Source organism: Heterocephalus glaber, unplaced genomic scaffold (assembly GCF_053883595.1).
Source record: "Heterocephalus glaber isolate CG9 unplaced genomic scaffold, H.glaber_assembly_v1.0 deba00000896, whole genome shotgun sequence".
Lineage (NCBI taxonomy): Eukaryota > Metazoa > Chordata > Mammalia > Rodentia > Bathyergidae > Heterocephalus > Heterocephalus glaber.
In genome coordinates, this window is record NW_028258170.1 from 4,031,940 (window position 1) to 4,059,672 (window position 27,733).

Consider the following 27,733-nt stretch of genomic DNA (forward strand, 5'->3'; position numbering starts at 1 on the left):
GAATGAAAAATGCTGGTGAGGCTGTGGGGGAAAAAGAACACTTTTACACTATTGTTGGCTGGAATGTACACTGGCACCACCACTAGGGAAATCATTATGAAGATTTCTCAAAAAACTAAACTAGAAATTCAATGTGACCTAGCTCTTCCTTTTCTTGCTATCTTCCCAAAAGAGTTAAAGACAATAAGTCATGTTACATGCATACCAGTATTTATAGCACCACAATTCATAATAGCTAAATCTTGGAATCAGCCTACATGTCCATTAATAGATGAATGGATAAAGAAGATGTGCTATTTACAAATAATGGAATACTATTCTGCCATAGAGAAAAATAAATTTGAGACATTTGTAGGTTAAAAAAAGATGCATCTTGAAACCATAATGGTAAATGAAACAAATCAGACACAGAAGCTTAAATATTACATGGTTTCTTTTATATGAGAAACCTGAAATGTACATGTAGAGCAAAATAAAAAATAGGTCAGAGGAAGTAGTGGGATAGGTCTTTTCAAGTAGCAATGAGATCAAGAAATGGAGGAAAGAGGGATAGAGAGAAGAGGAAGGGGATTAAAAAAGAATAAGTGTTGAGCACAGGCCCCAACTCAACACAAGGAATGTAAACAGCAGTACTACCAATCTCTAGTAATAATGAAATGTACAATGGCACTGTGCTCTGACATAATCTGAATGTATGCATCATAAAATTATTTTTATTGGAATCAGCATACTGAGCTCAAATCACTCTTTGTTGTATGCTATCCATATATTTTGAACAAGTTTCCCAGTCATTTAATTTTATATATTTCTATTGTTTAAAATGTCAATGAATATAGTACTGACTACTTCACAGATTGTGGTTGTATTAAAATAGATAAAGAGAATGAAAACCACATTAGCTGTAAATTTTATATAAATACAAGTTGCTATCAATCTGCTACTGAAGTCAGCTAAGTGGTTTCCCTGAGATAATGGTGTCACAGACCATGGGCACTCATGGAAATGCCTTAATTACTGTAGAGTTCCATATCATCAGTGTCAAGAATAGCCTCTATTTATTAGCCTCCATGTAGTGCATTATAATGTGTTTTACAGCACCTATTACCTCTTTCATACTCACAATTTTCTGGAAAGTCAGTATTATTTTTATTGCCATTTTGCAGATGTATAAACTGAGCCATACAGCAATGAAGTGTGGAGTGCAAAGCCACACAGACAGCAATGGATAGAACTTCAACTGAGCCTGAACCTTCATAATCTTCCCAGAGTCTTTCAACTATGCCACACCTTTCTTCAAAGTAGTCACTGGCGTGTCACTTTATAGCAAGAATGTGACAGAACAATCAGCTATGGCTGATTGTCTCATACTGTAAGGAATAGGAAATGACTTTCTTAAACTGAGTTTCATGCTTCCATTTCTGGAATGGGGTTGATCACCTGCTCCCTGAAGTTGTTAAGATGGGAATTCTCCTTTGAACTTTAAATATCTGTACTTCTGCATAAGTAAAGACAGCCTTTGATAGCCAACATCTCAGAGCCTAGCAAAAGAAGGCCAAGACCTCACTCTGCCAGTAACTTTATACAGTATTAAAGTGTGCCGCACACATCTTGAGCAAAGGTTCTGTAAGAAAATATCACCCATCCCATCACTTCTTGAAATTGCTGGTGAGTGATTATGAAAAGAAGGGACACTGGGTATATTGGAATACTGCGGTCCCAAAAGATGGGAGTCAACATTCTAAGGACAGCATGGTACCATGTGACTTGCCAGTCAGGTTTGGATCCAGGATTTGGTGCCTACAGATTGCTGATCCTATCTCCCTAATTCATAAGACAATCAATACAAGATGAAATAATGCTAGCAGTGAGATCTATCTTGGATTGTGAAGGTTTCTGTTTGTGATTTTAAAACAATGTGTTGGCATGCAAACAAAATACCACTCTTGAACTCCCTGGGGCTAAAGAACTTTTAGTCTCTTTGAGCTTCTGGTCTGACTTCACATTATTAGATTTTATGGATCTAGATTACAACTTATTATAAATGAAGCAGTTATTTGATCAGCGACCATCACGTAGGTATGAGGCAGTCCTGTTGCTTGCATTTTGTTTTCCTCTTCATTTCAGCAGAGAGCAAAAGCATAGTGTTCAGAAATAGCATTCCTGTCTCAAAGCAAGAAGACATTTCAAAAAGAATCAAGGCCAGTGCACTTCTAAGCACTGACCAGAGAAAAGGAACGGAGGACAGCATTCTTCATCTCCACACTATGTCTCGCCCTGTTCCCAGAAGACCAGAATACCAAAAAATAGTAAGATCTTTTTATAAACAAGGTTTCTTCTGATTCATAGAGCATGTTTTCTTGAGTGGTGTTTTAATGTATTTTCGAAGGTGATGCTACCAAGTAGAATTTCTCACTGGAGCCAGAGAGGGGTTAGTGGGGTGGACCATAAACAACACCACTGGGAATAGTTACAAGTACCTCTTATACACCATAAAAGAACAATCTATTCCTTACACAGATTTTAGGGCATTCTCTTCTAATTAACTGTATGAAAGTATTAAATTCTTGATTTGTCTCTGATAGAAAATATGAAAAGATTAAGCAATTCTTTGTATTTCATACTACATGAAATATGAAATTATATATATGCATATATAAAACAGTTGATTATGTGTAAAATTGAAGAGGAATAAGATCATCAGAGAAACTAAGTACTTAGAGATTACCTTTAAAACTGTATTTCCTAGTCTTTAAAGTAAGCATTTTTATTTGGTCTGTGCTATGTTCCTTTCTATATATTCCATATTCAGTTATTTTTAAATTTTAATTTTTGCAGCTTCATTTTGGGTAAATTTTTAATCCTCACACATAGTTTTAGCCATTCTGATGTCACAGATATGAAAACTCACAGTTAAGTTTAAAGGTGTGTTATTTCAGGAGACAGATTTGATATAATTAAGTCTTTTCAGCCTCAGGTACTTAATGTCATGGTGATGACCCAGCACATCCAGATTAGAAAGGCCTGCAGGTGGCCCCCCTGGCATTCTGGGATCTTGGTTAAGGTTTCTGTGGGGCTCTTTTGCTAAAAATAATAATACTGTACATCTGTAGTTCACATTGTACTGAAATTTAAATATATATATATATATATATATATATATATATATTAGGTTAAAACATTTTATCCTCTGGAAAGAATTAAGAGTGTTCTATTTTCATATATAAAATTATTTAAAAACCTTGAAGAAGGAGTTGTGTTGACATTCATTCGGGTCCATGGTATGGGTCAGAGACATAACTGGACCTATAGTTCGAGATACAGTTCTTGGTCATGAAGCAGAGAAGCACACAGGCTTTTAAGGGTTTTGAACTTGAAGCTCATTTGTATGTAAAATATGCTTCAAAATATAGTGGGGTGTTGGGTGGGGGAAATGCTATTATTTTAGTATGGTCTTAATTATAAATGGACACAATGCTCAGGCTATGGCAGGTAGGTAAAATATAATTTTTCTCCTTTTATCTCTTTTGCAAATTCTTTTGTTATACTGCCAGTAGTAAGAAATGCATTACCATTCATATTCTCTTTCTTTTGCTATCTCTCCCTCCTTCACCTTTGCTTATTTTTATGCTGTAGCAGTAGTACATACCAGTTCTTTGCTGTTGTGGCCTCTTACATGTAAGGTAGATATTTCATTTTAAAGTTATGTTTCATTTCTTTAATTTATAAATTGTTGTTAATAAGTAGGTTCTTGGAATTTTTAAGTAAGAAAAAGATTAAAACTAAATATTTGGTGTTTTAGTTACTTTTCTCCTTGTTGAGACAAAATACCTGACACCCAAAGTTAAAGGGGGAAAGGTTTATTTGGCTCACAGTTTGCAGAGGTTTCATTTCAGTCCATTATTGGCTGGCTCCAAGGCAGGGTGGCAGAGGGGCCTCACATAGGAGAAACAGTTCATGGGAAGCAGAAGACAGCAATAGCAAGCAAGCAAGGGACCACCACTAATCTTTCTGCCCCTTATGTCTTATCAGCGGGTAGCACTCACCCCCTTAATCCTAGTTCCCTTGATCCTACCATTGCACCATGAATCAATCCAGTGACACACACTCTAGATCCAGCCACGGCTTAAAAAGCCCCACTTATGCTTCGATGAGGCTTTGGGGAGACATCTAGACATAAGCCATAACACACGGTGAGCCTCAGTATTATGTTTAAAAATACTTTTGTTCATATCACTTCTCACATCCCTTATTTCCTGGTAAAAAATATCAACATACTCATTATTTTCCTATACCTGAATTATATGTTTCCGTAGTGACAATTAATGTATATTCTATAAACATTTGTGACATTTTGATTTATATTCTCTCACATAAATTGTGCCTGTATATACCAAATAGTATTTGGGTTCTATTCATTAAAATTTATTTAGTGATAATATATAATATATATTCTACCCAACTAAAGAATGTAGGGAACAGGGGAAGGGGACGTTACCAGAACCTCTGCAGTAAGTCCTAGTCTCCTGCAAGCCAGGGCAGCACACGGCGAATTACAGGAAAGGTAGAAAAATGAGACTTTGAGAAGAAGCTGAGCCTTGAGTCTGTTCAGTGCTGCTCTGGGTAGCAAAGACAAAAACCCCTAGCTTGCAGCACATTTTATTCAGTACATTGGGAGAAAGAAATGTAACAAATGAATATGTAGATTTCAGTACTTCACATTGGGATAAACAAGGTGTAACAAAAGACTGGGGGGCGGTGGAAATCTAAGAACTATGAGGAACTATACAGATGAAGATTTGGTTCCTCCCAGGGTGTCTCCCGCCCATGTGGTCTTGCCCTGAAGCATCACAGCATGTGGTTCACTAAGGTCTCAGTTGTGACCCGAGACCAAAATGGAATTATGTCTCGGAATGCCATAGCTGGCCTGTAGGCAGAAGAACTAGGCCTAATCAAATGATTTTTCCCTAGAATTATGTAGCATTGCTCCCAACAAAAGAAGTGTATTTTTTACGCTATCAGCCCATATACAAGAGAGGGGACTAGTGGTGCTGGGCTAACTTTGGAAGTATTTAAGTGAAAATTATAATACTTTATAGAGGACACTTTACTGGCAAAAATTTTACTTTTAAGTCACTCCTGCCCATGCTTTTAAAAAAGACCCACATATTATCAAGCCTTATTTTGCCCTTTTTGTTTATAAGATCCCTGGGCGTACAGGTAAAGATACCTCTTCCAAACCCGAATCTATGTTTGAAAACACAAGACCACGTGCAAAATAAGATCACTTTCCAGTCCACCCCTCTTCCTGTCTCGGCCCCCTGCCCCTTCCCTGAGGCGCCCCCTAGGCCAAGTCTCCCGTCTTCTGAGGCTGCACTTCCCTCCTCTGGACGCACAGGGGGAATGAATTGTCCTTAAAACCGCCACCCCTTTCTCAGTTCTCAATACCAGAAGCAAAATAGAGTCTTCTAAAATTGAATTTATTGAGCTTTATGTTTTCTGTTTTCCATATTTTCAACATATGTATACTAAACAAAATTTGAATTGGCTTCAGCTACCAGTTGTAATTTGTAAAGCACTCTAAATTTGGACATATTTTGGATATTTGTAAAGAAAGCACATAGTCTCCTTTTTTAAGTAAAAAAGAAAAAAAAAAATCCCACAAACGAGGCAGCAGTGGGGTTCATCCCGATGTCTCATTGGAACCTGTGGGGTCCTGAGGGGTGGGCGGGCCGCGAGGAGTCTCCCCAGTTACTCCCTTCCAGCTGAACCTCAAGCCCAAGGCCATTCCAGAACAATAGAAATTTCTTTTAGAAATTAGTGACTTTTAAACCCATCCTCCATGAAAATACACTGCAAATTATATGATGTACACAATTGCACAGAAAGATGTTCTCACATTAAGAAACTTATTTCACAGCTTTTCCCCACAGCCGCAGCAATATATTTGGATATATCAGTAAAATTTGTTCTGAAAAGTGAAAATTGTTGCAAAAATGGGAAGATGGATTCAACTGAAAGATTTTGTTAAAAAAAAAAAAAAATACAGTATTGTATTGTCATCAACTTGCCTGTCACACAAAGTTAACCCTTTCTTTCCAGAACAAAGACCTCTTTGTCCTCACCTATGGAGCTTTGGTTGCCCAGCTGTGTAAGGATTATGAAAAGGATGAAGACGTGAACAAATACTTAGATAAAATGTAAGTAGCAGCCTCTCTCGTTGGTGGAATGCTCATTGTTTCCTGACATGGCAGGCCCTTTCCTGCCTCTGAGGCCTCGCTCCTTTCCACCAGCTCTTCTGCTGGTTCAGTGAAGCACAGCGAGAAGATGGACACGGTTTCTTACACCTGACATTAGAGTCGACAGCACAAAACAATAGGAAGGAACTTTTTCTACAAACATCAATGTGGAATTTTTTTTTTTAGTTAGAAGTCACTTTTTCTTAGTTGCTTATAAGCAAAGGGTGTGCTGAAACTGAAATTATTCTTTTAATAACATGAAAGAAAATAAAATTTGATTCTTTTCAGCAAGTTTTTTGCTAAAACAATTCCTCTCAGGCCGGGGATTTAGCTCAGTGGTTCTGGTGCCTGCCTTGCTAGTGCAAGGTCCCGAGTTCGATCCCCGGTACCAAAAAACAAAACAAAACAAAACAATTCCTCTCAAATAAATATTTGTTTACTAGTATATTATCAATGAAAAGATATGCAAAAAAAAAAAGAAAGAAATGTCAGGTAAAAGGGCCGAAGACCAAGACCAGACCAGGCCACAACAAGCCTTTATTAGGGGAATAGATCTGCCGGGCTGTCTCTGAACAAAGGAGAGACAAAAGCAATATGGCTGGGGTAGGGAGAGTCTTTTATAGAGACTGGGGTGGGGTTTGTAGGGGCTGAGGCGGGGTTGACTGAGGTAGTGACTAGGGAATGGAGGAGCCGGTGATGTCACTAGGTGGTAGGAGGTGAGTGAGTATTAGGTTACTCTCTAGGTGGGAACAGGGGCATGCTGGGAAGAAGGGTTTGTTCTTTGGTGGGAGCAACCATCTTGGCATGAGGTCACACAGGGGAAGGGGCAAGGCACCATAGGAAGAGGGCAGCAACTATACATAATAGCTGCTGAGGTGGTGGGAGACCTATCAAAAACTGCTGGTAGTTTTCCAAGAAGACCAGACAGATGATCGTGAATTATAGGTTGAAAGAAGATTTTCTTTCTCCTATATAACATTTTTATTGCTTGAATATTTTTTATCTTTTATTTATTTATTTGACAAAAAATACATCTGTTGACCTAATGGAATGCAGATTTTAAGAAATAAGGATTAAACACTTGATAAAGCGGTTACAGAAAAGTCTTTCCTTAAAAAAAATTGACATTTGAATTCTTCTACTAGCTTTTGAAACAGTCTTACATTTTTAATTTGATTTATAAATATCTACTGTGTAGAAACATATTCTCTGACCAAAGTAAGATATACAGTTTATGCACTGCTAAGAATCTCTGGTTTCCATCACTATTCCCAGTGGAGGTGGACTCAGCCTGGCCACACTGGGTGTGTGCTTTCCTGCCACATCCCCAGCCCTGTGCACATTTTAAAATTTCATTTCACTGTTTCTTTCAAAGTAAATGCTTTGTTCTTTAAAATCTTTCAGCATGTGGGGCCAGGGATTTAGCTCAGTGGTTTTGCCACCTGCTGCTCAAGTGCAAGGACTTGAGTTCAATTCCTGGTACCAAAAAAAAATCTTTCAGCATGAGATTCCTGGCTGGAATTATAAACCATTTTTCTGGAGAGTTAAGGAAGCTAAAATGCCTATTTCTATCCACTCAGAAATATAAACAGAGTATCTCACTGGATTTAGTGAATTAATAAGCACACTGACATCTAATCCATCTCCTTCAATGTCAAAGTCACCAGTATATCACTTACCCATTTGTAGACCCTGGGGGAACAATTACTACCTCTAAACCTTGCAATGCCTTGCCTTGCTGGGCTGTCTGTTGCTCTGTCCCAGTAGTTTCACTGGTCTCTGTAAGTGGCTGTAAAAATTAAAGGCCAATTTTTTGCCAGCCTTTAGGCGAAAACAGTTCTCTTTTTTCATTTTCACTATTAAAGTTGTAGTCCCTCAAATAGATCGCAAGTTTTTATAAGACAGAGACTCTGGCATTTCTTTGTATGTCTCCCAGAAACTTAAGTTTCCAATCTGTCTTCTCCAAGGGGACTGCTCAGTCATCTTGACCACACTGTCAGTTGTGTTCACACATCTCCATAAATGGCTTTCAAAATAGCATTTCAGTACTGCTAGGGCTACTTGCTTGGGGTGGAATCAACAGGTAAGGTAAATGCTTTCCCAAACCCCATCATTTCAGTTTCTCTGAAATAAAAAATGAGATTTCTGGCCTTGGTTACCCCACCACACACAGTACATATCACAGATATAACTGCTAATATTTCTGCTTGCTGCTTTCCTGACTGTTAGAACCCATCCTGGGAATGCCTGCCCTCCTACCATGGAAATTATGATAGAAGAAGAATGAGCACTCAGGTACCATGCCTGTAGCAGAAGGGTTAGACTTTCATTCTGTTTCTATCAGGAGTTAATGATAAGAAATATTAGGCTACAGACCCCAGGCTTCTTAAAATCTGACACTGTCAAATTGGGGCCAGTCTCAACTCGGCTCTACTTAGATCCCTCTGCTGGTGGGAGACTGGTTTCCTGATGTGTTACTCTCTCCTCAAGTGCTTGGTGGGACTAAGATTCCAAAGGCCATTTGACTTGGCCCATTTGGTTTGATTCAGTTTGTGATTCACTTATGGAGACCATACTGTCCTTCATCCACAGGGGATACGGCATTGGCACAAGGCTCGTGGAAGACTTTTTGGCTCGGTCCTGTGTGAGAAGATGCCACAGTTATTCAGAAATTACCGACATAATTGCTCAGGTAAATGCATTTTTAGTCATGTCCATATGCTTTTAAAATCTCTGGTTCTTCCTGAGCTTGGTGTTTTTCTGCTCTGAATAGAAAAGTTCCATGTGTATATGTTGCCAGGTGCTGAGACAGGGGTTTCTGATTTAAAAACATTTTATTTCAGCATGTAGACAAGGCTGTTTTGAACAGAAAGTGGAATGCTTCCAGGCCTCTATGCATCTCTTGATTTCCTGACTACATAGTGTGAGTGGTGTGTGTCTGTGTCACACTAGGAAAAGTGTCCCAAGAAGGTAAACAGAAGGAGAGTGTAACAGGAGTCTGGTAATGCACATGTCCCAAATCAGTTTCTTTACATAATCAATGATTTTCACCACATAGAAGGAAATAGTCTTTGGCAAGATCAGAGAATACTGCTGTATTCGTTTTGAAGACAAATACAGAGCTTCCTGGAAATGCATGAGCTTTAAGATCTTTCTCACAGCCCTGATGTGTGGGAGGCACCTTGGAATCACTCAAGACTAGCTCACCTTTCTTTTTTTTCATTTTTTTTGGTACGGGGATGGAACTTGGGCCCTTGCGCTTGCCAGGTAGGCAGTGGAACCACAGAACTAAATCCCTGGCCGTCCGCTTTCTTAGATATACAATTGTGAAATGCATCCTTAGCCAGCACGCATTTATTCTGCAGGCCTATGGTGATTAACTTAATGTTCATAATATGTGGGACATCCGGAAAGTATGCATGGATGTGAGATATTTAAAAGGTCCTCAGATGCTGCCCAAAGGTGTACACAGCTGGCCAATTAAGTCAGTCCATTCTTCTCTCCTCTCTCGTTATTTAAAGTTTTTATACATGGCCAGATTGACTCTTCACAAGCCTGGCTCCAATACTACCACACAGTGCTTTGTGATTCTAACTGCAGTTACTTATGTTTTGTCTTTCATCCTCACATTAGGTCTCTGAACTAGGCAGAGTAGGAGTTTTTATTCCCATTTTGCAGATAAGAAAATTGAGCCCCAGAAAGAATATGATGAAATTAAATAATAGCGTATGTGAAAAATTATACATTCAAAACCGCAATCCAAAGAGAAGGTTTTTTTTTCCACTTACCAGTGTTAGTACTATCATTATTTCATCTTTAGTGAATCATAGGGTTGGAATTGGAATCCAGGTCCTTTCTAACCTTAGGATGGTGAATTTATCATTACCATTAAGCAGAGTGTTTTTTTTGGTACCAAGGATCAAACTCAGGTCCTTGCACTTGAAAGGCAGGTGGCGGAACCACTGAGCTAAATCTCCAGCCCATAAGCAGATTTTTTAAAATTAGGAAATATTTTTACTGCTTATTAGTATACATTTACTGTACATAATGATGACATTCATCACGGGAAGTTGGTACAAGCACATAACACATCTCAATTCTTTTTACTTCCCCTTCCCCTCTGTTTCCTCCCCATCCCTACATCTCTACATCCTAATTTGCAGATGATTGATCTACTTATCCTTCATTTTACTCCTCACATTGTTTGGACTTTGTGTTTCTCATATAAGAGAAATCATGCAATATTTAAGCTCGTGTGTCTGATTTATTTCATGTGCCTTTTATGGTTTTAAGTACATCCATTTTTCTACAAATGACTCAAATTTATCATTCTTTATGGCTGAGTAGCACTTCATTGTGTATGTATACACAATTTTCTTTATCCGTATGTCTGTTGATGAACATATAGGTTGCTTCCAAGATTTAGCTATTATGAGTTGTGCTGCTTTGAACATGGGTATGCATGTGTTATTGTAATATGAAGCCTTTAACTCAGAAAGATACCTATAAGGAAAATAGCTGAGTCAAATAGAATTTTTAATTTTAGTTCTTTAAGAAATCTCCATACTGATTTCCATACTGGCTGTACTGGTTTACATTCCTACCCCTGCAGCTTCACTAGCATTTGTTATAATATGAGTTATTCATGACAGTCATTCTCTTTGGAGTAAAATGGAATTTCAGTGTTGTTTTATTGTGCATTCTTCTCATGGCCAAAGATGTTGAAGCTCTTCATCATGTATCTATTACCCATTTGTACATCTTCTATTAAAAAGTATTTATTTCTATTGCCATTTTTGATGGATCTTATATTTGGGGGAGTCTATTTTTAAAAATTTTTATATATTGTAGATATTAGCCCTCTGTCTGAGGAGTAGCTGGCAAAGGTTTGCCCATCCTGTAGTTTGGCTCTTTGCTCTATTGTTTGTTTGCTTTGCTGTGCAGAAGCTTTTTAATCCCATTTGTTGATCCTTGGTGTTTTCCCTGTGCAATTGGAGTTTTGTTCATAAAATCCTTACCTGTTCATGTATTTTCACAAGTTTTACATATTTTATCTTTCAGATTGTTTCTGTTTTAATATCTAGGTCTTTGATCCATTTTTATTTTACTTTAGTACATGGTAAGAGATAGGCGTTTACATTCAACCTTCTGCCTGTATATGTATAACCACTTTCCCAGCACTATTTGTCAATGAGGCTGTCTTTTCTCTACCAAATGTGGTGGGAGCCTTTGTCAACAATCACATGACTGAATGTGCCTGGCATTGTTTCTTAAGCATATTTTTAGTGTCTTTTTCTATATTGATTGACAGAATATAAGATACTGAAGAAGCAATGGTTGGAAAAATAAGATAACTTTTTACTAAAATAATTCTATGGACAAAACTACAAGATTACTAGTCACTGACACAAATGTAGATGGCTGTGTTTGTTGTATTCTAGTTGGTAGCTCCCCTGGGCTGTGTGTGTGTGTGTGTGTGTGTGTGTGTGTGTGTGTTAGTGTTACTGGGGATTAAACCCAGGGCCTTTATAACAAGCTTCATCCCCAGCCCTAACTTACCCCAGACAATGCTTGGACTTGTGATCCCCCTCCCTCAGCTTCCCCTTGTGCTGGGATTACAGGTGTGCACCACCACTTCTGGACTCACCTCAGCCTTTTGGTTAGTAGGGCACAGCCTTCCAGTAGTGATGGTCAGATTGGCTTAAGAGTGATTTTCCCTTGGAGTTTGTCCCAACCAATCCCACTGCCTTAGTAGAGCTAGATAATAACAAAATACGTTTCTAAAATGCCAGGCTTGCAGATACTTAAACAGAACATTGCCGGACGATCTGAAAATCATATAATGTGGAAAATAAAACTCGACTCAAATACTTAAGGTTGGTTGCTAGCTTTGGTATCTGAAAAACAAAATAATTTTAAAAACTGATTGGAAGCTCCATTCTAAAGATACGCTAGAAGAACTAGTGAAAGTTATAATATATTCCTCTGGATATGTTTATATATGTATGATACAGACATTTTCCATGTAACAATAAATCCAGTTATGTTTAAAAATAGATGTTTAAGAGATACTTTTTTAAAAAATCTGTAAAAAGCAATAACTAGATTGAAGTAGAGCATCTCATTACTGAGCACCTGGAGTCACTTTCTGCCTGCTTTGGAGATCAGAGCTCATGCTCTCAGTCCCAAGAACACTAACTGAGTCTAACTGAGCTCCAGCCTGGGCAGTGCAGTGACCCTGAGGATTCTCTGGTTCTCCAACTGTTCTTCTTGGCTCTGAGTACCGAGTCCAAGTCGCTGAAAGGCTTCTGTGGACTTGCAAGAGAATATTCCACATATTAATTTTAATCAGAAAAACATAGGAAACTATAGGTTTCTATAGTTAGGAAAATTCAGTTAAGAAATATGTGTTCAGAGTTAGTAAAAGAAAGATAATTACAAAGATCAGAGCAGAAATCAATAAAATTGAGGCAAAATAGAAAGAACCAATGAATCAAAGAGTTTGTTCTTCAAAGGAATTAATACAATAGACAAATTCTAGCCAATCTAACAAAAAAGGAGAGAAAAAATCCAAATCAAAGCAAATAGAAATGAAAAGGTAGGGCCAGGGATTTAGCTCAGTGGTTCCACTGCTTGCCTTACAAGCACAAGATTCCTAGTTCGATCCATGATACCAAAAAGAAAAAAAAAAAACCACATGGTAAAAATGGAAAGGTAAAATCACCCTGGATACTGCCTAAATCAGGAAAATTATTAACAACTACTTTTCAAACATATACATCACATAATTGGAGAATTCAAAAGAAATGGATAAACTTCTAGATTCATGTTAATTACCAAAACATGACCAAGAATATTTTAAAAACCCAAAAAATCCAATAACAGGCAGTGATAGTCAAGCAGTAATAAAAATTCTGCCAATAAAAAAACCCAGATCTAGATAGATTCAATGCTGAATTGTATAAAACCTTCAGGGAATATCTAACACCAGTACTCCTCAGTCTCTTTAATGAAGCTGAAGGGGAAGGAGTTCTTCCAAAGTCATTCCTAGAAACTAACTTTACCTTGATTGCAAAACCAGATGGGGATTCAAACAAAAAGAGAACTATACACCAATCTCTTTAATAGATATAAATGCAAAAGTCTTCAACAAGATACTGGCAAATGGAATACAACAAGTCATCAAAAAGATCATACATCATGAGCCAGTAGGTTTCATCTCAAGGATGCAAGGATGGTTCAACATGCACAAAGCAATAATTAGGTCACATAAAGAAAGGACAAAAATCACATGGTCATCTCAATAGACTCAGAAAAAGCCTTTGACAAAATCCAACATCCTTTCATGATAAAAACACTAAGGAAACAAGTACAGATAAAAGTCATTTATGACAAACCTACAGCCAACATCATATTAAATTGGAAAACACTGACAGCTTTCCCTCTAAAATCAGAACAAGGGTGTCCACTATCACCACTGCTGTTCAACATAGTACTCAAAACATTAGCCAGAGCAATTAAGCAAGAAAAAGAAATAAAAGAGACATGTATAGAAAAGGAAGAAGTCAAATTATAATTATTTGCAGATAACATGATCATTATCCTTAGAAAACTCAAAGAAAATCCACCAAGACTCCTAGAATTAATAACCAAATTAAGCAATGTAGCAGGTTACAAATGTAACACCAAAAAATTGCATACATGTACATCAATAATGAATCCACTAAGAAATTAGAAAAAAATATCATTCACAACACCACCAAGGAAAATTAAATACTTAATAATTAACCTAAATAAGAAAGTGTAAGATTTCAACCAATGAAAACTACAGTACTCTGCAAAAGGAAATCAAAGAGGACATTAGAAGATGGAAAGATATCCTGTGTTCCTGGATAGGCAGAACCAATGTAATCAAAATGGCCATACTTCTAAAGTTCATATATAGATTTGATACAATCTCAATCAAAATACCAACAACATTCTTCACAGAACAGAAGAAAACAATATTAAAATTCACATGGAACCAGAAGAGACCCAGAATAGGAAAAGTAATCCTGGGTAACAAGAGCCATCAGCATTCTGGACTTGAAGCTAATCCAAAGCTACAGTGATAAACACTCCATGGTACTGCTACAAAAACAGACATGTGGCTCAACAGAACAGAACAGAGGATAGAGAAACAAGCCCAAGCACATTAAATTTTTTGATCTTTGACAAGGTGGCCAAAAACATACACAGTAAAACAGATAGTGTCTTTAATAAATGGTAGTGGGAAAACTGGCTATCCACACGCAAAAGACTCAATCTAGACCCATATATCTCAACATGTACTAAACTAAAATTAAAATGGATCAAATAATTAAATGTTAAAAAAGATACATGTAACCTGCAAGAAGATAAAATAGGTAAAACCCTTGAAGTCACAGGCATAGTCAAGTACTTTCTTTCTTTTTTTTGTACCAGGACCTCATGCTTGCCAGGCAGGCACTGTGCCCTTGAGCTACATCCCCAGCCCCTGTGTCAAGGACTTTCTAAAGAGAAGCCTGGTCACCAATGGGATCATATCAAATTAAAAAGCTTTTTCACAGTGAAAGAAATAGCCAACAGAGTGAACAGTCAAGCTACAGATGGGAAAAAATTTTCGCCATCACTTTGTCATACAGAGGACGAATATCTAGAATATATAAAGAACTCAAAAACATTAGAATATATATTACTGTGACTGATTTTTCTTATTGTAAGGAAATATTAGAGAATTAATACTTACAAATCTATATGTCTTTTATTGTAAGAGAGTGTGGAAAATATAGTTACATCTGTCTTTGGCCAAAGAACTAAAAACACTTCAAATATACAAAGATATATTTAGGGATTTCTAAACACATTTATGGTAAAATATTGTTTTATTAGAATCTAATTAGAGATAAAAATGACCTTTAAATAAAGTCTATGAGAAAGCCTATTACAAGGAATATAGTAATGTTGCCTTTCAATGGTAATTTTAACACAGGAGCTCTGATCCCCACTAAGAGGCAGGTGCTGGCTTACGTATATCCAGTGAAGTGGCGACTAGAAGAGCTCTCATCCTGCTCAGCCATAACCCCACTGCGTGACCTTGAGCAAGTTGTTTAGCCTGTTTAAATTGCAGTTTCCTTATTTTCAGATTTCTTAGCTAAAAGTGACACTGAATCATAATCATAAAGGGCTGAGGGTAGTAGATGTAGCTTCCAAGCTCCCCTGAGCATCGGTACCTTCTAGTTATTGACAGCATTTGTAATTGCTTGGCCGCACACAAATTCTGTCCATGAAGGTCAGGATAGTTTTTTACTGTCACTTAAAGCAATAGTTGTTCTGAAGGGCAATAAAGGGAACTCATTTTTCAGTATAAACCTCACATCATTGGTGTTGGCACACTAACTGGAGCTCTTTAAATAGAGAAAAAATACACTATAAAAAGGTTTTTAAAACTTGAAACTCTGATCTTTAGGTTAAAGTATTGGAATCCAATATACTGTACTTGTTGGGAATTCTGAAAGACAAAAATGAGATCATTTCCTTTCTTAGCATAAATTGAAATTTCACTTTAATTAAATAATGTGAGCAATGATTTTATTGGTGAGTGATATAAAATCAATGAAATAACTGAAAGAAAACATACACAGAAGGCAATATAAATGAGATGCTTAAAAAGGAAGTGAAATCAAGTGGTGAAGGTGGAAAGCACAAGCTGTAGAGCAAAAAATTGCAAACATACTCCAGAGAGGAACCCCAGTGGCAGAAGATCTTTCTTCCGGCTAAATCATTTTTACCTTAATAAAGTGGCCCACTTAAGATTAGAGTTGAACCTACATGGAGAGTTTCCAGAAAGTCATTCCAGCCATATTTTATTGTATTTTTTATTTTGCTGAAGTTCACAAGACTGCCATGGCTGAATCTATAGGAGGAATTCAACCCTTTTGAATACTCAACCTCCAAATTACCTTAGATGAGGACAGCTCCATGCCCATAGAATGTCAACCTCCAATACAGATTTGTACTCAGAAGCATTGATCTGACATTTCACCAGGGATAGCCAAATTTGACTTTAGGAGACATTTTTAGAGGAAAGTGCCATGGCTTGGAAGGAAACCAATGAGAATTTGGTCAAGAGACAAAATTAATCATTTCAACAAGGAAGATTGAATATAAAAAGTATAAACTACTTACATCAGATTATCTATTAAAGAAGAAAAAGGAAAACAAAAAACCTATGCAGACTAAAGACTACGGGGCTGAGAGACAATACACAAAAAAGGAAAACACTTTGAAGGAGCATCTTCTTTCCAAGCCTAGGCTGGAGAAGATGAGACTGCAGACCATGGATGAAGGAGAAGGAGACAGGGTGTCAAGGCTCAGACTGGTGGGCAGTAGAGTGGGGGCCAATGCTGGCAAGGAAATCTCATCACATATAAAAGGGCTGAGACAGATGTGAGAGAACCAGGTATTGTAGACAGCTAGCAGCCAGACAGGCTAGACCCTTCCAGAAGTAAGTGCAGAAGATAAGAACACATTACAGCTGTGGCTAGAGGCACATTCAATGAAGCCCAGGCCTCAAGATAAACATGAAATGACTGCACCTACATACTTCCCCAGGGGATGAAGGATAATGATTGATATTCTAAGTAGGAAACAGTCACCTGGGTGGGGGACTAAGGCCTCCTGACCTACTCCTTCCAGGAAAGGTCCTTGTTCTCTCCATGTACACTTGCCACATGACTTGCTTCCCCATTGGACCAGTATTACCTAAGCAACTATACTTGTAGTCTCATTGGTTGATGACAATTTTGTCCTACCTTATCCCCACCTCATGATTTTGCTCTATAAAACTCCTTTGAGTAGTGGGCTTGTGAGCACTTTCTGAGACCCCTCCTGTTCCTCTCAGGCAGGACCTGTCTGTCACTCAATAAGTACTTCCTAGTCTTAATTTCCATTGTTCCTAGAATTCATTCTTTGATTTTAGAGAATGCAAACTCAGCGTATCAGACACCTAACAGGTTGGGAATTATATTTCCCTTCTATCATTTAGAGATCCTATATCATCTCTATATCACAGTGGCTGGATCTACCAGTAGCAAATCTGAAAGGAGAAAAAGAAAACAGCCTGCAACCCAGATTGATGTACCCTGCAAAATTATCTTTCAAAATTGATGGAGAAATAAGATACTTTCATGACAAAGAGCACCTTAGGAACTTCATGAATACCAAATCTGAAAGGAGACCTAACAGATATCCTGCACACTGCCTGTCACCAGACTGGTGGGGGGGGGGGGCTACAAAGAAAAGACACAATAGAGCCAGATCAGGAGCACCTCCCTCCTGCACTGCCCCACAGCACCTTCTATTGGCAAAGGAAGAATGTTTATATGCTCTAACTTGAGCATTATAAACAGAACCATGAAGAGTGGCTTTTGATATAGTTATTTGAAAAGCACAGAAAGATAAGCCATTTTGATTATTGCTTATTTCTGACCATTTCTTATATCTGTGCATTTATGTTTGACCAGAACCCACCAGCTTCCCCACCTTGGAACTATTCCTGTCTTTCAGTGCAACTCTAGCTGGATGGATGGAAGAGTAAAGGAAGCCACATCTCTTTTTTTTTATATTAAATTCTTTTATTGGTACATTGTAGGTATAAAACACAATTACATTTCTCATTGGGAATTGTACCTTTACATAATGCATCTTGGTTCTTATTTTTTCCCCATTCCTAGCCCTCCCTTCACACCCTCCACCCTTCCCTATTTACAAAGACTTTATTTCCATTTTTTCCATTTCTCATCATTTTTCCTTTCCCTTCTTTCCTTTCCCCTGCCCCTCCCGCTACCCCTACCCCTTTGGACCTTTTCTTCCTATTTTGCATTATCGATTATTCATTCTAATAATTGGTACATTTTAGGTATACAATATAATGACATTCATCATTGGAAATTTGCACCTCTACATAATCTCTCTTGGTTCTTATTTTTCACCCTTGCCCAGCCCTCCCTTCAACCCCTCCATTCCTCCCTATTCACAAAGATTTTGTTCCTATTTTTCCATTTTCTCATATTAATCCCATTCCCTTCTATCCTTTCCCCTAGCCCTCCCACTTCCTTCCTCTTTGCCCCTTTTCTTCCTATTTCACATTACCTATTATACATTTAGTCCTTATTTACACTTTCAGTTTCTCACACCAGAGAAACTATTCGGTATTTATTCATGTGTGTCCTATTTATTTCACTTAAGAGTATCACCTCAATGTGCATCCACTTAGCTATAAATGTCTCTAATTTCTCATTTTTTATGGCTGAGTAGTACTCCATTTTATAAAAAGAAAAACCACATTTTCTTTATCCAGTCTCCAGTTGATGGGCATTTGGGCTGTTTCCAAGTTTTAGTTATCACAAACTGTGCTGCTATGAACATGGGTGCACATATATCACTGTGGTATGATTCTTTTAATTCTTTGGGAAAGATCCCCAGCAGGGGAATAGAGGGATCAAATGGGACTTCCAGTCCTAGTTCTTTGAGGTATCTCCATACTGCTTTCCACAGTGCTTGCACTAGTCTACACTCCCACCAGCAGTGGAGCAGGGTTTCTCTTTCCCTATAGCCCCACCAGCATTTGTTATTGGTTGATTTCATGATAGCAGCCATTCTTTCTGGAGTGAAGAGGAATCTCAGCATTGTTTTCATTTGCATCTCTCAAATGACCAGTGATGTTGAACATTTTTTCATGTATTTATTTGCTATTTCTACTTCTTTGTCTGAGAAATGTCTGTTCATTTCAGATGCCCATTTTCAGATTAGGTCTTTAAATTTGGGAGGTCTGATCTTTTTAAGTTCTTTATAGATTCAAGATAGTAGACCTTTGTCTGAGGAAGAGCAGGTGAAGATTTTTTCCCACATTGGGAAGCCACATCTCTTGACAAGGTGGCATCAACTTCCTGCAAATAAAAATGAAAAATAGGTAAGACCACAATTTTCCATCTACAAATTTTTCTTTTGAAGTAAAGACTTTCTGTTACACATTGAAATCTGTCAATCACTTCATCTCTTTTGTCCAAATTTCTTACCTCTGATAATCAAATCTATATTATCTCTCAATCAGTCTCATGACTATAAATTCTGTCTCTATTTTATTTCTGTTAGAAATGCTATTAAATGATACTACGGCCAATAATTCCAGAAGGTGGCTGACCAGTAACTTGCACTCCTCTCTGGAGCAGTGCTCTTCAGGCAGTAGCAATTCGAGACACAGTGGCAGATTGGCATCTCAGATGTCATCCAGTGAAAGGTACAGTGAGAGCTCAGGACTTTGAGCCTGTGTGAGGGACACATAGATTTAAGTCCACCAAATTCACTTTCTGAAATATTTATAGGTCTTACTTGGGCCAAATGGTAGAAGTTAGCTTGCTTTGCATGAGACAGGAGTTGCAGTATCTAGAGAAGTAAGCAAAATGACAGACCAGCCTCACACGTGTAAGGGAACTCTTAAGACATTCTGTTAGGAAAACAAAGCAACATGAGTCTTCATTTTAGTTTAATGTTTTAATTTGCTCAGGAGATAAAATTTTATTGTGTTTTGTGCCTGGTCTTCCAAGAATTTGCTGTTGATCATCTTCTTTTATATATATATTTCCATTCTCCACCTAACTAAAGCAAAAGTGTCTCACAAAGAATAGAAAGAGAGCTGGGTGTGGTCTCATGTGCCTGTGGTCCCAGTTGGTCTGGAGGCTGAGGAAAAGGGTCATTTGAGTTCAGGGGTTCAAGGCCAGCCTTGGCAACATAGCAAGACCCTGTCTTAAAAAAGAAAAAAAAATGGAAAAATGCAGTATCCCTAAGTTACACTAATATGCATAAACTTTAATTTAATACTTAATTGTATCATCTGTTGAAGTTATCAGTTCCCTATCTCCTCTGTAAGCTTTCCAAGGGGAGGGATAATTCAGGCACTGTGGAGTTTAGTGAACTGCCACACATCACAGACATTCATTAAATGTTGTTGAAGTGAATTTAGGAAACATTTGAGGATTATTCCACACATCTATACACTGTTTCTTCTCCTATTCTGTCCAGAAGAGGGCAGTGATTCACATTTACTGTAGCTCTACGTTAAAGACTTCTGCCCTTCTTTCTTCTCCCCCAAACTCCCAACACACGCAGAACAGGCCTCCTATTTCCAGCATTTCGATTCACTAAATTGGAAATCCAGGGTTCCAGGAGTGTCAGGGTTTGCAGTAACAAATCTGCAACAAGATTTGAACTTCAGCAGGATCTTGGACAGGAAAGTAACCAGTTTTCATTAAATAGCAGATAATGAACACATCTTGGTAATTTCATTGAAGTGTTTATTTTTTCCACTATCTACCTGAGTATAAAAAGTTCCAGAAGAAATTCATTCTTCTACTCTGAAGTGAATTGTGTTACAAATTACAAACATTAAGTGGGTAATCAAATTACTACATATTACAGTTTACATTATTAGGAAAAATGTTTAAATGTATCCTAAAATTCATTGTAGAGTCAACTCATATTAAGCTGACTGCTTCAGATTGCCAGCATTTGGGTATGTGAGGTCAGAGGAGTTAATGGAAGGATATTCTGAGATACAATAGTCAGGCTTCAAAAACGAACAAAAATTGAAAACTCCTGTGGCCCGTGGGATCACTGCAGCAGCAGGCCATGAGAGTTTCCTACTTCACTCCTCCACCATCTTGGTGACTCACTCACTGCTGGCCTATTTTGCTCTTGGAGGTGCCCACCAATGCCTTTCTAGTCTTCTATTCTCTCTGCCTCAGGACTTGTGGTGCTGCACAGTTTTTACTGCCTCATAGCTTCTACTTACTCCTTTCTCCAGGTGTCACTTGTCTTTGGCTCAATTACCCAAACTGTAACTTTCTCTGTGTATATCACATCACTGTCCCTAAAAGAGAGTCTGGCACCTGTTCAATCAATCACTAGCCTCCACTGAGTGGGAGTTTCATGTGAGGTCATTTGTATGCCCCTAGCCAAACCACAGACTGACTGGTGGGCTTTCAAATGCCCACTCTGACCTATTACCTGTACCCAGATGGAGAATAATGGCTCAGAGCACAGCATCATGAGAATCCTACGGGAAGCAGAATTGGGTATGAAAACATTCTGAGACTTTCAAATAGGGCATAGTCATTTTCAAATACCTTACTCCTCTTGTGTAGGAAATTAGTGACAGTGGTATATGAGTCTCATTTTACTCATCTTGCTGAGGCTTCTGTTTGCTCTCCTTTGTTCCAGAGGCTGGAATTGGGGGGGGGCAGTATAGGAGACTCTATTTAGTATGCTATCTATAAAGTCCTGAAGTAGAAAGAACTGTCTTTGTTATGCATTTTGCAGATAATAAACAAGTAAGAAACTCTTTAAAAAATGCTTCCCTTAGGAAGCAGTCCTACTTGAAGCCACACTGTCAGTTGAACATAAATATTTTAGACCATTATCAAGAGTGAGCCAGACATTTCTCAAAACAATGATCTCAGGAGATGCTTGGTACAGAGAGGTGACAAATTCTCCTAAGAGAAATGATGTAATTCTACAGTAATATTAGGTTTTCTTTTGAGATTACAAAGGCACCAATCATAAAAGATGAGTTTTCTCTGATTCTCTAGTCCTATGGCACTTTTCTTTTCTTGCTCTATTTTTTTTCCTAAATGTTTTTCCAGTTCTTTTTTTCCAGGTATTCTGTGTGATTTTGTGTGTTTTTTTTCAAAGAATGTTACCAGAGATAACCTGACTTTTTTTTTATGTAAGCAGGAAAACTTCCCCCCAAAATGAACTTGAACCAGGCTGGCCCATTCAAGTCACAGATATCTTATATTATAAAAAAATTAAAAGTAAGAAAACAGTGTTGCATTGTAACTTATGATTCTGTATTTTACTTACTCTCCTTTCTTTTCACTGATTACACTTGGCTTCCTTCATTTTCTAGATAATGTGTATTTTTAAAACAAATACTTTTCCTAAAAGTTTCCATATTTCACAATTCTGGTATAAACTTGAATATGATACACCCAGTATAATGCGCAACATTTGTATTGTGTTTGCTGTCACAATGCTTTGCCTGAAATGGGAGGCTTCATGTCTGTCCATTTTTTTGAAGCAAAACATTAATTGATACATTTTAGATATACATAATGATAACATTCATCATGGGGAATTTGTACCTGTACATGATGTATCTTGCTTCTTCTTTTTTTTTTTTCCCATTCCTCCCCTCCCTTCAACCTCTCTTTCCCTCTTTATTTACAAAAGCTTTGTTTCCATTTTTCCTTCTATTCTACTTTTTTTCTTGTCCTTTCTTTCTTTTCCCCCTCCTCTCTCCCTTGTTCCCTTTCTCATTTGAACATTTTTTTCACATTTGTACTGGGATGAAAATCAAAATCTCAGTTTTAGAGCTGCCTTCCATTCCTTGTTTGCCCTCACCCCACCCTTTCTCTCAAATGAAGCTTACTTTAGGAGAGAGGCCAAGAGATTCAGCCAGTAGTGCAATCTCTGCCCTTCTCTTTGTTAAAATCTTACTGATGTTGTGGAGAACTGACTTTTGCTGATGATCCTCCATATGTGACCCCTTTGTGGTATGCTTTATCTCATCAGCCTGGGAGCCCATGGATGTGACTTCCCATTTCTAGGACTGGAGGGGAGGCTCTGTGCATCCCACACAACTCCTGAGGGCAATTAATGCTGGGCAACTTCCACTCAGCCCAAATCTCCTCCACCTCAGGGAATGCAGTGCTTCACCAGAGACAACCAGCCACGAAATCCCCACCAGTGCAGGTGGGAGGACCCCTAGTAGTTACCACTTACTTCACCCTTGCATCAGACAGCAAGAATTATCACTGTGCTGGGAAAAAAGACCCCCCACCCAACACGCACACTAAACTATTAGAATATCTTGATCCTGTCTCATACCAAAATAATTTGTAAATATGTCTCTGAGAATTTAACCATTATTGCATGTGTCTCCCTCCCCAGATGAAAGAGTCCCTGGTGTCTCAGTGAGACTGAGATCCAGGCACCCTTACCAGGCAAAGAGCTCAAGGGGTGGGGAGAAGCCAAGTGAAAAGCTCCATTGTTAGTGAGAAGAGTATAGACAAATGTGGAGAATCCAGGCTCCCAATCCAAAGGGTAGAAACTGGAAATCAGATGAGACAAAGCATTCTCAGCACAGTGCACCCTGTTAGCGAGGGGCCCAGGGTTCCTGCACATATGTGCCTTATTCTCAACCCTGTCATAGTAGTGCTGCTTTTTTCATCCTTCCAATAGAGAACTGGAAGCTAATCAGATTAAGCCTAAATATAAAATCTTGCTTTGCTATTCCTTTTTTTCAAAAGATAATTCACAATCTAATAGTAGAAGTCTATTGAATTCCTTTTCTCCCATGTTTCCTAACATATATTAAAATAAGTGGGAGCCCTTGGTAAAGAGAAGCCAAATTCCATGGAAGTCACAGCATTCCAGAGAAACCAGGCATCACAGTCTGCTGACTGCCAGGCTGTGTTCTTACTTGGTAGCATTTTTTGAGCCAGGACAAGAAGTGGAAATAAATGGAAAACAAAATTCTCTGTGGTCATAAAATTTTCAAAATTTAAAAATGATAATCTTAACAGCAAAAGCAACTCATAAAATATTTTGAGAATTTTTTCCATTGGAGCTGGATGTAGCAGATGTTTTATGAAAAAAGAAGAAACTTTTAAAATAAAATAACCATTTGGGTTATAATCCAACAGAACAACAAAGTTCTGCAAGAAGTTAGAGAAAAGAAACAAATCACATACAAAGGAAAGCCCATCAGAATCACAGTAGACTTCTCAATGCAAACCCTCAAGGCAAGAAGAGCTTGGAGTAACATATTCCAAGCCCTAAAGGAAAACAGCCTCCAAACCAGATTGCTGTACCCTGCAAAACTAGCTTTCAAAATTGATGGAGAAATAAGACACTTTCATGACAAAGCACACATTAGGAAATTCATAAATACCAAAGCAGCACTCCAAAAATTTTTAGATAATATTGTAGGAACAGACAATGAGGATCACAACCCCAGGAAGCAAAGCAGAATGAATCCATCAGGCATGACAAGAGATTAAATATGAAGGGGGAGAATTCAAGAAAAAGAAAAAGTCATGACAATGATAAGTCAATACGTATCAGTTATAATCATCCATGTTAATGGTCTCAATTCACCAATCAAAACCAATAGACTGGCAGAATGGGTCAAGAAGCAAGATCCAACAATATGCTGCATACAAGAAACACACTTAATTCAAAAAGAAACTCATAGACTGAAAGTTAAAGGGTGGAAAACAATACTCCATGTGACGGGAACCTGAAAAAAAGCAGGAGTAGCTACCCTCTTTGCAGATCAAGTGGATTTCAAACCAACACTCATTAAGAGAGACAAAGAAGGACACTACATTCTTGTTAAGGGAACAATCCAACAGGAAGAGATGACAATCATAAATATCTATGCACCAAACACTAGTGTGCCCAACTATATAAAACAAATACTAATGGACATGAAAAGTCATATATGCACTAATACAATAGTAGTGGGGTACCTCAATACCCCACTGTCACAAATAGATCAACTAGACAAAAAGAAAGTAATGAAATACTAGAACTCAATTGAACTCTTGAACAAATGAACTTAACAGAGAGTGTTCCACCCCACAAAATCAGAATACACATTCTTTTCAGCTGCACATGGGTCATTCTCCAAAGTAGACCACATACTCACACATAGAACATGTTTAAGTAAGTGCAAAGGAATTGAAGTTATCCCCTGTATATTATCAGATCATAGTGTGATGAAATTGGAGATCAATAGCAAAAGAAACCACAAGAATTTCATAAACACATGGAAATTGAACAACACACTTCTGAATAACCAATGGGTCACAGAGGAAATTAAAGAAGAAATCAGACAGTTCCTACAATTAAATGACAGTGACAATACAACATATCGCTATCTATGGGACACAATGAAAGCAGTCTTATGAGGGAAATTCATAGCAGTGACTGCATATATTAGGAAAGCAGAGTGAGCCCAATTAAACAACCTGATACTGAACCTCAAGCTTCTAGAAAAAGAAGAGCAGGACAAACCCAAAGCTCATACAAGGGAGGAAATTATAAAGACCAGAGGAGAAATCAATGCAATGGAGACTAAGAGAATGATACAAAAAATCAATGAAGCCAAGAGTTGGTTCTTCAAAAGAATAAAGAAAATTGTCAAACCCTTAGCCAACCTTATCAGAAAAAGGAAAGAAAAGGCCCAAATCCATGCAATTAGGAATGAAAAGCGTGAAATGACAACAAACCCAGCAGAAATCCAGAGGATCATCAATACCTACTTCCAGAACCTATATGCCAATGAGATGGAAAACACAGATGCAATGGACAGATTCCTAGATCCATATGAACTACCAAAGTTGAACGAAGAAGACCTAAAAATTCTAAATGACCCAATATCGATCAATGAAATTGAAAACATAATTAAAATCTTACCAACTAAGAAAAGCCCAAGTCCTGATGGCTTCACTGATGAATTCTAGAAGAAATTTAGAGAGGAACTGCTGCCACTACTGTTTAAACTCTTCAATGAAATTGAAAGGGGGGGCAGAGAAGGTGAGCCAGTCCCAGCACCCAGAAGGAAGCTCCCCTGCCGCCCTTCCACGCTCCTAGAGCAGAGAAGGTGAGCCATGAGGGTGCCACACCCACATGTGGAAATGAGAAGACACGTAAACAAGCCTCAGAAACAGACTTTCAGGTCACCTCCAGCAACCCCAAAGGGAAAGATGAAACAATCTGATACTCAACCACCTGGACTCTCTGAACTGGCAACAAAAGAGGATCTGGGAAAAATGAAATCAGAAATAATTACTCAGATAACAGCAAAGATTGTGCTCATAGTGCAAGACATGATTAATAAATCTAGAAAGGACACAGATAAAACAAATAGAGGATCTGAGGAACATGATGGAATCTCAACATAGGAAACAAATGGAATCCATAAAACAGATGCAAATAGATTTCCAGGAGGTTAAAAACTCCACTGAAGGTCTGTGCAGCAGAATGAACCAATGTGAGGATAGAATTTCAACCATAGAAGATAAGATTGCAATTAGTGACCAGGAAAAGAAAAATTGCTTCAAAATTGTAAAGGAACATGAGAAATCAATCCAGCAGCTGCTAGATGATGCAAAGAAGAATAACATAAGACTGATTGGAGTCAATGAAGAAACAGGAGAGACTGCAGATGACATAAAAAAACTCTTCACAGAAGTGATGGCAGAAAACTTCCCAAGCAGGGGAAGAAAACTTGACATACAGATAAGTGAGCCATATAGGACTCCAACTAGCCTTGATCAAAAGAATCTACACATAGGCATATAATAGTTAGGATTCCAGAAATCCAACAGAAGAACGAAATTCTACAAGCACTGAGAGAAAAGAAACAAATCACATACAAAGGAAAGCCCATCAGAATCACAGCAGACTTCTCAATGCAAACCCTCAAGGCAAGAAGAGCTTGGAGTGATGTATTTCACACCCTAAAGGAAAACAGTCTCCAACCCAGGTGGATGTACCCTGCAAAACTATCTTTCAAAATTGATGGAGAAATAAGATACTTTCATGGTAAAGAGCTCCTCAGGAACTTCATGAATACCAAACCAGCACTCCAAAAAATTTTAGACAATATCCTAGGAAAAGACAATGAGGATCACAACTCCAGGAAGCCCAGCAGAATGAATCCATTGGGCATGACGAATTAAACACAAAGGGGGAGAATCTAACAAAAAGAAAAAGTCATGACAAGGCTTTTAAAACTTTTAACTTCATCTCCCTAATGAGTGTATAATTCAATCTTGTTATTATACTGATTAGTATTTTTCTGATTCTAGAGTTGCACACCTTTCCTTGTGCTGTACTGGCTATTTATAATCTTCTTGTGTCTAATTTTTAATTGAGTTGACTATTAATGAGCTGTAAGAGTTCTTTATATATTCTGGTCATATGTTATGTGCATTGTAAATATGGTCTGTTTAAGGACTACTTTTCATTTTAATGATGTCATTTAAAGCTCTAAATTTTGATGGAATCTCATTTATCAATTTTTTCTTCTATACATCATGTTTTTTTATCCTAGGTAGTTCTTGCCTGCCCTAAATTCACAAACATTTTCCCTTCTAATTTCTTCTTAAAGTTTTATACTTCTAGGCTTTCATATTTAGGTTCATAGATCCCTTCAAGGTGTTTTTATGTATGGAAATAAAGGGTTGAGGTTAATTTTTTATATATAGATATCAGGTGTTCTAGTGCCATTTGCTGAAAACACTTATCTTTTCCTTGGCTCTTGAATTGAGTTTATATTCTATAACATGCTAATGTTAAATAATCTTTCAAAACTCAGTGGACCATATATGTGTGGTTCTATTTCTAGA

The 27,733-nt window shown here is 37.8% G+C and overlaps 1 protein-coding gene across 2 annotated transcripts in view; it reads left to right on the forward strand.

Moving 5' to 3' along the window:
• The first annotated feature begins 2,033 nt into the window (after window positions 1-2,033).
• Trappc3l (trafficking protein particle complex subunit 3L) overlaps window positions 2,034-27,733 on the forward strand; it is a 65,687-nt gene continuing 39,987 nt past the window's right edge. Inside the window, exons 1-3 of one of the 2 annotated variants that reach the window (XM_087207887.1) lie at window positions 2,034-2,306; window positions 6,100-6,197; window positions 8,829-8,928. In XM_087207887.1, coding sequence (XP_087064013.1) covers window positions 2,079-2,306; window positions 6,100-6,197; window positions 8,829-8,928 — 426 coding nt within the window. In that variant the 5' untranslated portion in view covers window positions 2,034-2,078. The remainder of the gene's footprint in view (window positions 2,307-6,099; window positions 6,198-8,828; window positions 8,929-27,733) is intronic. The other variant, XM_004869068.2, reaches the window with a different exon arrangement.